The 12,461-nt window shown below is 51.0% G+C and overlaps 1 protein-coding gene across 1 annotated transcript; it reads right to left on the bottom strand.

Moving 5' to 3' along the window:
- Nucleotides 1-7,635: 7,635 nt before the first annotated feature.
- Nucleotides 7,636-12,356, bottom strand: TUBG1 (tubulin gamma 1). The gene is made up of 11 exons (XM_060135672.1): nucleotides 12,199-12,356; nucleotides 11,768-11,880; nucleotides 11,396-11,563; nucleotides 10,464-10,532; nucleotides 10,097-10,176; nucleotides 9,566-9,692; nucleotides 9,256-9,342; nucleotides 9,006-9,155; nucleotides 8,439-8,591; nucleotides 8,194-8,355; nucleotides 7,636-8,025 (listed from the first exon to the last, which is right to left on the bottom strand). The coding sequence occupies exons 1-11, from the start codon at nucleotides 12,245-12,247 to the stop codon at nucleotides 7,828-7,830; spliced, it is 1,356 nt and encodes a 451-aa protein (XP_059991655.1). The 5' UTR covers nucleotides 12,248-12,356; the 3' UTR covers nucleotides 7,636-7,827.
- Between the last annotated feature and the right edge of the window lie 105 nt (nucleotides 12,357-12,461).

The following is a 12,461-nucleotide window of genomic DNA, read 5'->3' as shown; positions in this document are numbered from 1 at the left end:
TCTTTGCACTTTCCTGTGAATCTATCATTTCAAACAAACAAACAAAAAAAAATCAGTCTGTAGCTAGAGTTTTGTACCCTGCCTTTCCCTTTATATTTTCATCTTTAACGAAAAAAGAGAATGTTCATGTTTCATATCCACGTCTTGATTACTTTAAAAAATGAACTGAAGAAACTGTCTTAATTATAGAGTTAACTGCTAAGGAAGGGGGTACATTTCAAAACCAACTTTATTTTTTGGAACTTAATTATTGCAAGAATGCCAAAGCATTTTATGGACTACATGGGGTTGTGTTTGAGAGTTTAGAAAAGGAAATTACATGACAAAAATATAATTATAACACTAACAAAATATTGTGAAATTATGCATCTGGTGGACTGCAGACAGAAAGGGGAATGTTGTGGTTGAGCTGGGGGAGGAGGCCCGGCTGAGCCTGTCAGGAATGATTTGAGGGCTTTGGGGGAGGGAAGGAAGCAGGGCAGGCTGCTGAGCAGAACTGGTCTGGGGCAGCTTAGGGCAGGGCAGGCCATGGCTCCTCAGAAAAAAATGATAAAGAGCAGGCCGTCAGCGTGCTGGCAACAGCATCTAAGAATCCACCTTCAGAAAGGAGTGGCAGGGCATAGACAAGAGTTTTGACATCAGATTTGCCAAATGTTGGTTGCAGAAAAAGGTTGGGAACAGGAAGGAAGAGAAAGCAGGGGATGAGCAAAGCAATAGAAATAAAAGCAAAAATAAACAAATGGGACCTACTCAAACTTTGCACAGCAAAGGAAGCCATAAACAAAACCAAAAGACAACCTACAGGACTGGGAGAAAATATTTGCAAATGTTGTGACCGACAAGGGCTTAATTTCCAAACTATACAAACAGCTCATATAGCTCAATAACAAAAAAAACAAACAACCCAATCAAAAAGTGGGCAGAAGACCTAAATAGACATTTCTCCAAAGACTTCCAGATAGCCAACAGGCACATGAAAAGATGCTCAACATCTCTAATTATTAGAGAAATGTAAATCAAAACTACAATGAAGTACCACCTCACACTGGTCAGAATGGCCATCATTCAAAAGTCTACAATGGGGCTTCCCTGGTGGCGCAGTGGTTAAGAATCCGCCTGCCAATGCAGGGGACATGGGTTTGAGCCCTGATCTGGGAAGATCCCACATGCTGCAGAGCAATGAAGCCCGTGTGCCACAACTACTGAGCCTGTGCTCTAGAGGCCTCGAGCCACAACTACTGAGCCTGCGTGCCACAACTACGGAAGCCCGCGTGCCTAGAGCCCATGCTCCACAACAAGAGAGGCCACCACAATGAGAAGCCCGCTCACTGCAACGAGGAGTAGCCCCTGCTCGCCGCAGCTAGAGAAAGCCCACGTGCAGCAACTAAGACCCAATGCAGCCAAATAAACAAATAAATAAATAAATAAATAAACTTTAAAAAAAAAGTCTGCAAATAACAAATGCTAGGGAGGGTGTGGAGAAAAAGGAACACTCCTACACTGTTGCTGGGAATGTAAATTGGTGCAGCCACTATGGAAAACAGTATGGAGGTTCCTTAAAAAACTAAAAATAGAGTTGCCATGTGACCCAGCAATCCCACTCCTGGGCATATATCTGGGGAAAACTCTAATTCGAAAAAATACACGCACCCCAGTGTTCATAGCAGCACTATTTACAATAGCCAAGACGTGGAAGCAACCTAACTGTCCATCGATAGATGAATGAATAAAGAAGATACGGTATATATACACAATGGAATACTACTCAGCCATAAAAAAGAATGAAATAATGTGACTTGCAGCAACATGGATGGACCTAGAGATTATCATACTAAGTGAAGTAAGTCATAAAAAGACAAACACCATATGATATCACTTATATGTGGAATCTAAAAATATGACACAAATGAACTTACGAAACAGAAACAGACTCACAGACATAGAAAACAAACTTATGGTTACCCAAGAGGACAGGGGGTGGGGGAGGAATAAATTAGGAGTTCAGGATTAGCAGATACAAGCTACTATATATAAAATAGATAAACAAGAAGGTCCTACTGTATAAGGCAGGGAACTATATTCAATATCCTGTAATAAACCATAATGGAAGAGTAAAAAAAAAATAAGAAAGCAAGCAGGAAGGGGCGTGGGGGTCATTTGGGGGGGAAAGTCCAGAAAGGGCAGGCTGGTGACTGGAGCTTCCCAGGTGGCCTTCAGGGGTTCCCCTTTGCTCCGAGAATAAAGTCCAAACTCTACATGGCATAAAAGGCCCTACATGACCTGTCTGGTCTTGGAATATCTCCCTGACCTGGTCTCCTGTTGCTCCCCCACATGCACCTCTGAGCCTCTGCAGCTTCCAGAACCCTGTCCTGTTTTGGGGGCTCCCTCCTCTCTCAGGTGCTCTTCCCTGTGCCTACCATGCTCTTCCCTCTGGGTGTCAGTGCCTTAACTGCTCCCCGGCATACAAGGCCCTGCTGGTTTCTCTCTGTGCAGCCTACTATCATACCTGGGTTGGGCCACAACCCCTTTTCTCTGCCTTTGGTCTCCCCTCAGCCCCAGGTGAGCCCTGGTGGCCTCATTTGCCTGGTGTGAGCTTCCCTTCGCAGCCACTGATGGGAAGGGAGGGGTTGAGCTTCAGAAGAGAGGTGAGCTGCAACTTGCGCTCCCCTGCCCAGCCTGGGCCTTTGCACATGCCAGCCCTCCTACTCTCTCGTACATCTCCACTTGGAAAGCTTTCCCTCAGAATTCAAGACCCTGTCAAATGATTGTTCTCTGTGACTCCCACACTGGCCTCTCACAGCCTTTCGTTCTTGCAAGTATTCAACAAATTATATATATATATATTTTTTTAGCTCTTTTTTTAAAAATTTATTTATTTTTGGCTGCGTTGGGTCTTCATTGCTGCGCGCGGGCTTCCTCTAGTTGCAGCCAGCGGGGGCTACTCTTTGTTGTGGTGCGTGGGCTTCTCATTGCAGTGGCTTCTCTTGTTGTGGAGCACGGGCTCTAGGCACGCGGGCTTCAGTAGTTGTTGCGGCACGCGGGCTTCCGTAGCTGTGGCTCGTGGGCTCTAGAGCACAGTCTCAGTAGTTGTGGCGCATGGGCTTAGTTGCTCCACGGCATGTGAAATCTTCCTGGACCAGGGCTCGAACCCGTGTCCTCTGCATTGGCAGGAGGATTCTTAACCACTGCGCCACCAGGGAAATCCTCAACAAATATTGATTGAGCACACACTGTTGTGATCCTTCTGATGTTTGCTTACCACCTTGACTGTCACTTTCTGCATAGATGTCTTGGGCTATGAATTTTTTGAGATTCAGCACCTTAGTTTATTCATTTAGGTATCCCCAATTCCCAGAAAAGTTCAGGCACACGGTAAGCCCTTAATATATTTGTTTTGAAAATGAATAAGCTTTACTATAAAAGAAAGTGGTTTTCAAGAAATTCCTAACAGTCCTTAAGGCTGGAAGGCACATTAAAGGTCACCTCATCTGGGAATTCCCTAGTGGTCCAGCGGTTAGGACTCTGCTCTTCCACTTCAGGGAGCACGGGTTCGATCCTTGGTCGGGGAACAAAGATCCGGCATGCTGTGAAAAAGAAAAAGGTCACCTCATCCGTTTCCTGGGATCCATCCATTCCAGGCAAGTCGTCATGCAGAATCTGCTTGACCGAGTTCAGTGGAGGGGGACTCACGGTCCATGTGGCCACTCATTGCACCTGGTAGACAGTATTGATCATGGGGAAGTTCTTCCTGCTGCAGAGCTGGACCCTGCCCCCCCCCCCATAGTTCCCTCCACTGGTCCTCATTCTGCTCCCTGGAGTGTCACAGAATGAGTCCCCTCCCTCCTGCAGCTGACAGCCCATCATATATTTGGCAGTCACCACATCTCCTCCTAAGTCTTTTCTTTCCAGGTGGGGAAAGACTACTTACTAGCCATGTGACCCTGAGCTTCACTTTCCTCTGACCTTCGGTCTCCTTGTTTGTAAAAATTGCACTAAAACAGTACCTATCTATATGGTTGTTGTCAAAATTAAATGAGCTCATATATGTAAAGTGCTTAGAACAGTGCTTAGTGTATATTAAATGCTCAATAATGATTCCAAAATTATTTTGTATTATATTTTATATATAGCACTTAAAATTGGACAACATAGTTTGGGACATTTAATTAAGAAAAACAATATATGATCACATGCAAAAATATTATTAATATTTTATAAATACATAATATAAATTACATTATATGTTATATTACCCACTCCCAATAAAATTGGAAACCCCCTTAGGTAGGGTCCATTGTGAAGCTTAATGGGCAACTTGGTCTCTAGTTTTTTTTTTTTTTTTTTTTTTTGGGTTCACGGGCCTTTCACTGTTGTGGCCTCTCCCGTTGCGGAGCACAGGCTCCGGACACGCAGGCTCAGCGGCCATGGCTCACGGGCCCAGCTGCTCCGCGGCATGTGCGATGTTCCCAGACCGGGGCACGAACCCGTGTCCCCTGCATCGGCAGGCGGACTCTCAACCACTGCGCCACCAGGGAAGCCCTTGGTCTCTATTTTTAATAAGTGCTTGCTTAATTAGTGAACACATGAACTGTTGTCTACTTGGCCTTGATTCAGCCCTGATCACTCACTTGTACTGCTTTGAGATTTTCCAGTCATTCTCTATGGTGTTCTTTAATTTAGGGTGACCAACTGTCCTGGTTTTCCCAGGAATGAGGGAATATGGGAATTTTAGTTTTAAAACCAAATCTGAGGGGGTTCTTGGGACTCAAGACATTCAGTACTAAAACCAGGATGAGTTGGTCACCCAGGTGATAATTCAGTACCACTGGATTTGAGGGTTGAGGGTTATGTAGAAGAACTGCCTACCTCTGGATTCCATGGCCAAGGTTACCACTATAGCAATGCCACAGATATGCAGATGGTGTTTCCAACTGGGTCTCATGGGGGCGTTAGACCCTGACTGATGGGGCCTGCAGCTTTACAAGGAACTCAGTTTCACCAATTCACACTGAGTGATCAGGCCCTAGGGAATTTAATTTAAACTTACACATGATGGATTAGTAAATCAGAATGTCAAGTTAAATGTTCCTGTGACTTTTCTAGGGCAGCCCCTTACCTGCTTCAGATCCTCAAGTGGGACTGGAAAGTGAGCAAGTGGTAGAGGGGTGGGCATTACTGGAGGGGGGACTGTATGTTGGATTTTTAATTTTTTTGCGGTACATGGGCGTCCCACCGCCGCGGCCTTTCCTGCCGTGGAGCACAGGCTCTGGACGCACAGGCCCAGCGGCCACGGCCCATGGGCCCAGCCGCTCCGTGGCACGTGGGATCCTCCCGGACCGGGGCACGAACCTGTGTCCCCTGCATTGGCAGGCAGACTCCCAACCACTGTGCCACCAGGGAAGCCCTGTATGTTGGATTTTAAGATACAGTCTGGGCACTCTGACTATCTACTGCAGAGTGCCCATTTCCAGGGATTTCTAGAATACTTGTGTCCAGTGGAGACCAGGGGTAAGGCTTGCTAGACGATTCGCCAACTCGGTGCAGTGGCTGTGCTCACCCTGAGCCTCCCTACCCTTGTGCTCATTACCTCTTGCCTTCATCTCCACACACTTTCCAAAATTACAATCCTGAGGTTTCAGATTGGTTTATACCACTCTATTTTTAAAGTGCTTCCTGCTGCTAGATCTCTGTCTCATGCGTGTTTCAGGGTCCCTGGGGTCACATCACACTGGAGTGTTCTAGGAACATTACCTTTAAATGGCTCATTTTCTCTGATTTGTTTAGTCAAGAGAGGTTCCTGTTCCGGCTTGAGCATTCTGCTCTCTCCAGCTCTTCTGCAGCAGCCCTCGTCTCACTGTTACTTCTGTGGCTGGCAGGCTCTCAGACTGCAGGGATTTTTCACCACCAGCACCACCTGCTGCCCTGATTCCCAGAGGCCTCCCTCCCTTTCCACCTGGCCTCCTCTCTGCCCTCTGGTTGACATACTTTGGGGTGTGCTGCTGGCCAAGAACAGGGAGGGGCTGTCCTGGTGTGGGGTGATGGGTGATCTGGAAATAGCCTTGGGGGAGGGGCCTGGCTCTGAAGCTGGCATTGAGGTGTTTGTCTGCGCTTAGACACTCAGCGGTCCGAAAAAGGAGGCATCTTTGTTACGTCCAGTTCTCCCTCTCGGGGATGGTATTCACCCCTCTGGGTTGGTGACTGTAGTAATATCCACACACAACTTTACTCCGGACTACCTAGGTGTTCCCTCCCCCTGGGCTCCACACTCTTTAACTAGGTCTTGCAGATGAGGGCCCTGGGATGGCTTGTGGCCTGGAGGGGGACCAGCTGCTATTCACGTATAGCAGCCTCACCCCATCTGCCAGCTCATGATCCCCTACTCGCACCAGCCACTCGTGCAGATGCCCTAAGTGATGAAAGGCTGGTCATCAGGGTCAGAACAGGAGCCAGGCAAGGTACCCAGTGGTGCAGGGGTCAGAGGTAGAGCTGAGAAGGGACCCGGTGCCCATAGGTTTTCCCTGAAGTCATCTTCCTCCCTGCTGGATGAAGGGAGGAAGCTGGCTGACACCAGCCAGGCTGGCTCTCCCTAGTCAGTCGCCTACAGACCCTGGCAACCAAAAGTGACAGGCTCGTGCTGTGACGGTGGTGGTGACAGGCTTGTGGCCTCCCTGCCACCCCTCAGGCAGCCCAGGACCTGGCCTGTGACTGTGCGTTCTCTGCCCATCAGTCCTGTGTCCCCTTTGTTCATGCAGGTCTGGCCTGTATGTTGCTCACTTTGTTCACGTCCAGAGCTTTATGAAAGATAAATTGGTTCGTGGAAGGAAAAGTGTGTCCCCAGGCTAACAGGCAGCAAGAAGGAAAAAAGTCTTAGTTCACCCAAAGCTCCTGTGTACTCTTCAGCCTCCATAGAGTTGCAGGAACTTTCTTGGGCTGCTTCATCTGCTTGCTGAGCCCGGCCAGCCCCAATCCTTTGCCCTTTTGATCCTGAAGATTTAGGCCACTATGTATTGACTACTTCCCTGCAATCTTGCACCAGAAGTGGAAGGCTCTGGCCTTTGAAATAACTGGAGACCACCTGAATACACAATTATGGTGCCCCAGATATGGGCCCATTTTGGCCCTGCTTACAGTCTAGACTTTGGATTTGGTCTCCTGATTTGATTGTCCTAGACTCCAGCTGCCTGACCAGGGCTCTCCCGGACTGGCTTTCTGTCACTGCTCTGCCTGCAGAAAGATTAAAGGCACTTGGGCTGACTCTATTGCTTGTCCGGAGCTTGGTGGTGAGGGTGGTGGCCACAGGCCTGCTGCTGTGACGACCAACAGAACACTCTGATGTGGGAATGTGAACCTGATGGAATGGTCACCATACAGGGAGGGGTGGGAGGGAACTGGGATGTGGAGTGTCAGATAGAGAGCAAGGCAGTATTTGTGGACCTTTTTGTCCTGGAAAGGAACGTCTCAGGTGGGCCAACCTCACCCATATTCTCCAATACTGGGCGGGAGGAGGAAAAGCTAGGGGAGGCCATTTGCTTAGAGTTGAAGGTGTAGGAGGTAGAGGAAGACCCTGTCGGAATGATGGAGAAAGAATAGGCACCACCTCCCCCAGTTCTCCAGGGCTTCCAAGAGACCAGTGACTTGATTTATAGCCAGTGCTTTATTAAACATAAATAGTCTCAAAAGAGGAGAAGTACATGTGTCTCCTGGCCATGTACTTGTATGTTTATAAGAAAGAGGTACGAGGTCCCTGATCTGTGCTCTGAGGGGGTGGTCAGGCAGGTGGGGCCTGGGCCAACCAGTAAGGCAGATGAGGGTCCCCATCCTGAGGACTCACTGCTCCTGGGTGCCCCAGGAGATGTAGTCGGGCCGCGTGGCTGCATGATACTCATCGATGAGCTGCTGCACAATCTCCCTGGATGTGTCCAGCTCGTCAAAGTTCTCCTTGAAGATGTCCTCCTTGCGGAACTGCTCCAGGAAGGCCTCCCGCTTCCGCAGCTTGTCGTACTGGCGACAGGTCCGCTCGAAGAGCTTGGGGTGTGCAGAAAGCAGGGGTCACAAAGAACCTCAGCGAACAACATGGCTCAGAGAGCCAGGGAACCAAGGCTGGGCTATCTCCACAGTAAAAAAGCCAGAAGCAGGGGCAGCAGGGGTGCGGCACAACCAGGACAATACTTATGTGCCAACTGTGAGACTCACCGAGGAGATGCTGGTGTGGTTGGCCATCATGAGCCCGCTGACCCTGTGGGCAGAAGGCAGGTAGGGCGACTTTCTGGACAGGGCCACCTGGATGCTGGCTGGGCCCCAGGGGATGAAGTTGGCCAACTTCCGTTCCCGGATCCTCTGCAGGCTCTTGTGCACCTGGGGTGGGCACAGGAGTGGTGGTGGTAGCCTCTCCTCTACCCCTGTGGGCTCTGGGGGTAGAACGAAGGGGCCTCACCTACCTGGGTGGGGTCCACCTCCCCCTGGATGATGTTGAGGATGGCGATGTAGCAGTGGTTGGTCTGGCGATCCCGGCCCGTGGACACCATCACGTTCTTGGGCTGCAGGAGCCTCCTCATGACATCCAGGACCGTGGTCTTCCTCACGCTGGCCACCTGAGGGGACAGTGGCCACAGGGCAGGCCAGCACTCAGGGCACAGTCGAGAAACGCATGGACAGAGAGCAGCAGGCAACACACGTCCCCGTCAGACGCGGGGTAGTTTGGCCTCTGTGGGGAGTGTCCTTAGATTCAGGTCCACACTGAGCCTCTGCTGTGGGATCAGGGATCTCAGTCCTCCCGAGCTCAGCAAACTCATGCCCTTGTGCAGGAGCATCAGCAGACCCCGTAGAGCCCGGGCCCTGCAGGGAGCCCCAGGCAGAGGGAAGAGGAGAGCAAGTCAGCCAGGAGGTCGCCCAGCCTGTGCCAGTCCCTGAGCGAGGGCCTCTGGGGGCTGCACGGGGCAGCTCCGGGTGCAGCAGGAAAAGAGAAAGGCTAGTCGGGGCCTGCTGGGCCTGCGGGCTGCTCTTACCGACTGGTCCGTGGTGAGGGGTGTGTAGCCGGTCATGAGGAAGTGGAGCCGTGGTGTGGGAATGAGCGAGGCGATGAGGCCAATGAGGTCGTTGTTCATGTAGCCGGGGTAGCGCAGGGTGGTGGTGCTGGCCGACATGATGGTGGACACCTGGGGACAGGGGTGCTGTGTCAAGGGCCTTGTCCTGGGAGGCCTCCCTTCCCCCGATGGCGGGGTTCCAGTCCAAAGGAGTCTAGGAGTGAGGGCTCACCAGCTGGTTGATCTGAGAGAAGGATGGGTTCTGGATGTGCAGGCGGTCTGTGGCGATCCGGTTCAGGGCTGTGTTGTCCAGCACCACCTGGGGGGACCGAAGAGGGTGACAGATTTATGGGGCCAGAAAGGACAGGAGCTCTGCCTGATTCTGGGCTCTGAAGCTTAATTTCCTTGGCGCCAGAAAGACCCATCCAAAAGGGACTTGAACAGGACTGGGGCACAGGAAGGTCCCAAATGGACATTTAAAAATGCATGAAAATGATAAAATAGGAAGGTTGGGAGTGGAGAAGGGAGAATCCAGGACTCACCACACAGTCTGCGTTCTGGGTCAGCCTCTTGAGCGTGAGCAGTGAGTTGTAGGGCTGGACCACCACATCGCTCATCTCGTCCTGGTTGGGAAACACCGAGTATGTCTGCACCAACTTTTTGGGGTACCTAGCGGTGTTTGAGAGAGGATGGTCAAGGGCAACAGACTGGAGGCTTGGTAAACTCGGGGCTTCCAATGACTGTCAGGGTGGGGACATTTGGGTGGGGTCACAGAACAGCAGAGAAGGGAGACTTGACTTTTGGAAGTCTGTAATCCAAAAGCGGGGAAGGGTAGAGAGACATCTTAGGACCTAGGGTTCTAATTCCAAACCGGCCATACTCCTTGAATTTTAATCTAAGGCTGAGATGCTAGACTCCATTTCCATCCACTGGGAGTGTGATTGGGTTCTTGGTCATTGTACCTTGTCTTTCCTCAATACAGGAGGGAATGGAAGGGCCCTTTCCTGCTCCAGGAGGGCCTCCCAGTCACCTGGGAAACCAAATCCTCCCAGCCCCTCAAAACACAGACTTACCTGTCGTTGAGCCGTTCTAACAGGTAGGAGCCCAGGCCAGAGCCTGTTCCCCCAGCGATGGAGTGACATAGCACGAAGCCCTGTATGGGGAAGGGGCCGACAGTGTCTACATATCTAGTGGCAGGATTTCAAACTGGACCCATCTCATAATTTCTTGGACTCCTATCTTCCCAGGCCCTCTCTTCCACTTCCCTCCCCGCCACACATATGCAGCTTAGGAGATTCTGCCTTGTTTCCAGCAAGGCCCTGTGGCTTCTGACCAATGCAAAGGGTACATGGGAAGGTCTTGTACCTAACAGGTGGCTTCTAAAGGGTGTTGCTGAGCCTTCCCCATGTCGGCTCCCACCAGCATTCCTGAGACACTCACCTCTAGACTGTCACTGCCATCTGCCTCCCGGTCTATGATGTCAAAAATGTCCTCATGGATCTTCTCTCCCTGTACAGACATGGGGGGTGTCAGAGTGGGACAGGACTAAGGGACAAGGACTCTGACCTCAGAAGAGCCACCCTCGATTCTCCTTATAGCACCTAAAAGTCCTTTTTAGGAGCACAGTGGTCCTGCTTTTTATTTGCACTGAGAGGTAGTACAGCCTAGCGGTTACAAGCAGGCCCTCTACATCCAGACTGCCTGGGTTCCTATATTAGCTCTAGTTCTAGTTGGCTGGGTGACTCTGGGCAGGTTACTTCATCTATACCTCAGTTTCCTCATCTGTATAATGAAGGTACTAATACAGGTCCGCAATTCCTTATCTAAAATTCTTGGGGCCAGTTACGTTTTGGAATTCAAGTATTTCAGATCTAGGAAGGCAACATAGAATGTATAATACGTACCAAGTAAAATGCCAGTGGGGGTCTGAGGGGTGCTAATCAAATACATTAATATTTCTGCAATGGAAGTTATGAGTAGTGACAATAAGTTGCAAAGAAACTATAAAATAACTTGTCTCCATTGAGATTTGGTTTTGCTGCTAAATGAGTTGTTATAAATCATCTTTTGGTTTCAGAGGGTTTTTTTTAATTCTGGAAACCCACAGAGCCTGTGGACCTGTAGAACCTACCTATAGGGTTGTTGGGAGGTTTAAATAAGTTAATATACGTAAAGCACTTAGTATGGCCTGGCACACAGCACTAGCTAGTACAGTTTCTTAACAATATTACATAGTTGGCTTAGAACTCCCCTCAGCCATGTCTCTCTCTCTACAGTCACACATCCTCCATCTGGTTCATCTCTCTCTAGGAAGTCATAGGGCCTGTCCCCACACGGGAATGGAGTTGTTCTGCCAGGGAACAGCAAATGACCTGGGAGAATCCGCTGGCCCAGTTGTTGCCAGCTCCTCCTCCATGCTCTGACAGGTAGATGTTCTCTGGGTTGTAGAGCTTGGCATAGGGGGAATTGAGGATGGAATGGATCACCCGCGGCTCCAGGTCCAGCAGCACCGCCCTGGGGATGTAGTGCTCATCGTCTGCCTGTCAAGGAGAGTCCAGGATCGGGCCCAATAAGCTCGGGCCCACCCACTCCTCCAGTCCTCCCAACTCTGGCTCCTGCCTGCCCTCCCTCTTCAAGCCAGCCGCCCTGGCTCCTCTGCCCAGCGGGTTTCCAGTACCAAGCCACTGCCCTTCCCTTCAGGCCCCCTGGGCCACTACCGGCCCTGGCCAAGTCGCTGGGGGCACCTGGTAGAAAAAGACGTCCTTGCGGTCAGTGCCTTCGGTGGCGAACTCCTCCACGATGCCCTCGGGGCTGATACCATGCTCGGCGCACAGCTGTTTCCAGAACTCGAACCCAACTGGGGGGAGGGGCGGGCGGGGGAGAAAGAAGATATCTAGGTCTGGGTAGGTTCCAGCTAGGAGCGGGGACTGAGCGCCTGGGTCCAGGGATAGGAAGTCAAGCTTCGGGAGTCTCCCGTGTCAGAGGAAAGGGCTGTATGTCAGCGACTGAGCAGGGGACGGCCCCTCGGGGTTGGGCAACTGGACACTGGGTCAGGTATGTCCTGCCTTTCGGAGAACTACGATTCTGGGAAGGGCCGATGGAGTCCAGGATCCCACAGCGAGATCCCATAGAACCTAAGGAACCTGGCTAGTGGAGGGGCCGGAGGTTCGCTCACTCTGATTGCCGCACTGGCCCAATTGTAGGGTGATGATCTCCCTCGGCATCGCTCCTCAGGCACCTGCGTTGCAGCCGCTCCCGCCAGCCCAGCCGCGGCTCGCTAGCCCGCTAGCCGGACGACGCAGGCGCCAAACAACTCGCTCCGCCCACGAACATTCTTCGCTCCAATGAGAACTGAGTTCTGCCGACCGCACTTCCTTAATCACTTGGTTTCAGTCTTGCAGACTGCGCGTGCGCGGCTCCTGATTGGGGCGCCGGGGA

The sequence above is a fragment of the Lagenorhynchus albirostris genome, chromosome 20, assembly GCF_949774975.1.
Source record: "Lagenorhynchus albirostris chromosome 20, mLagAlb1.1, whole genome shotgun sequence".
Lineage (NCBI taxonomy): Eukaryota > Metazoa > Chordata > Mammalia > Artiodactyla > Delphinidae > Lagenorhynchus > Lagenorhynchus albirostris.
Note: the sequence above shows the minus strand (reverse complement) of the source record. Positions and strands in the feature narration are given on the sequence as shown.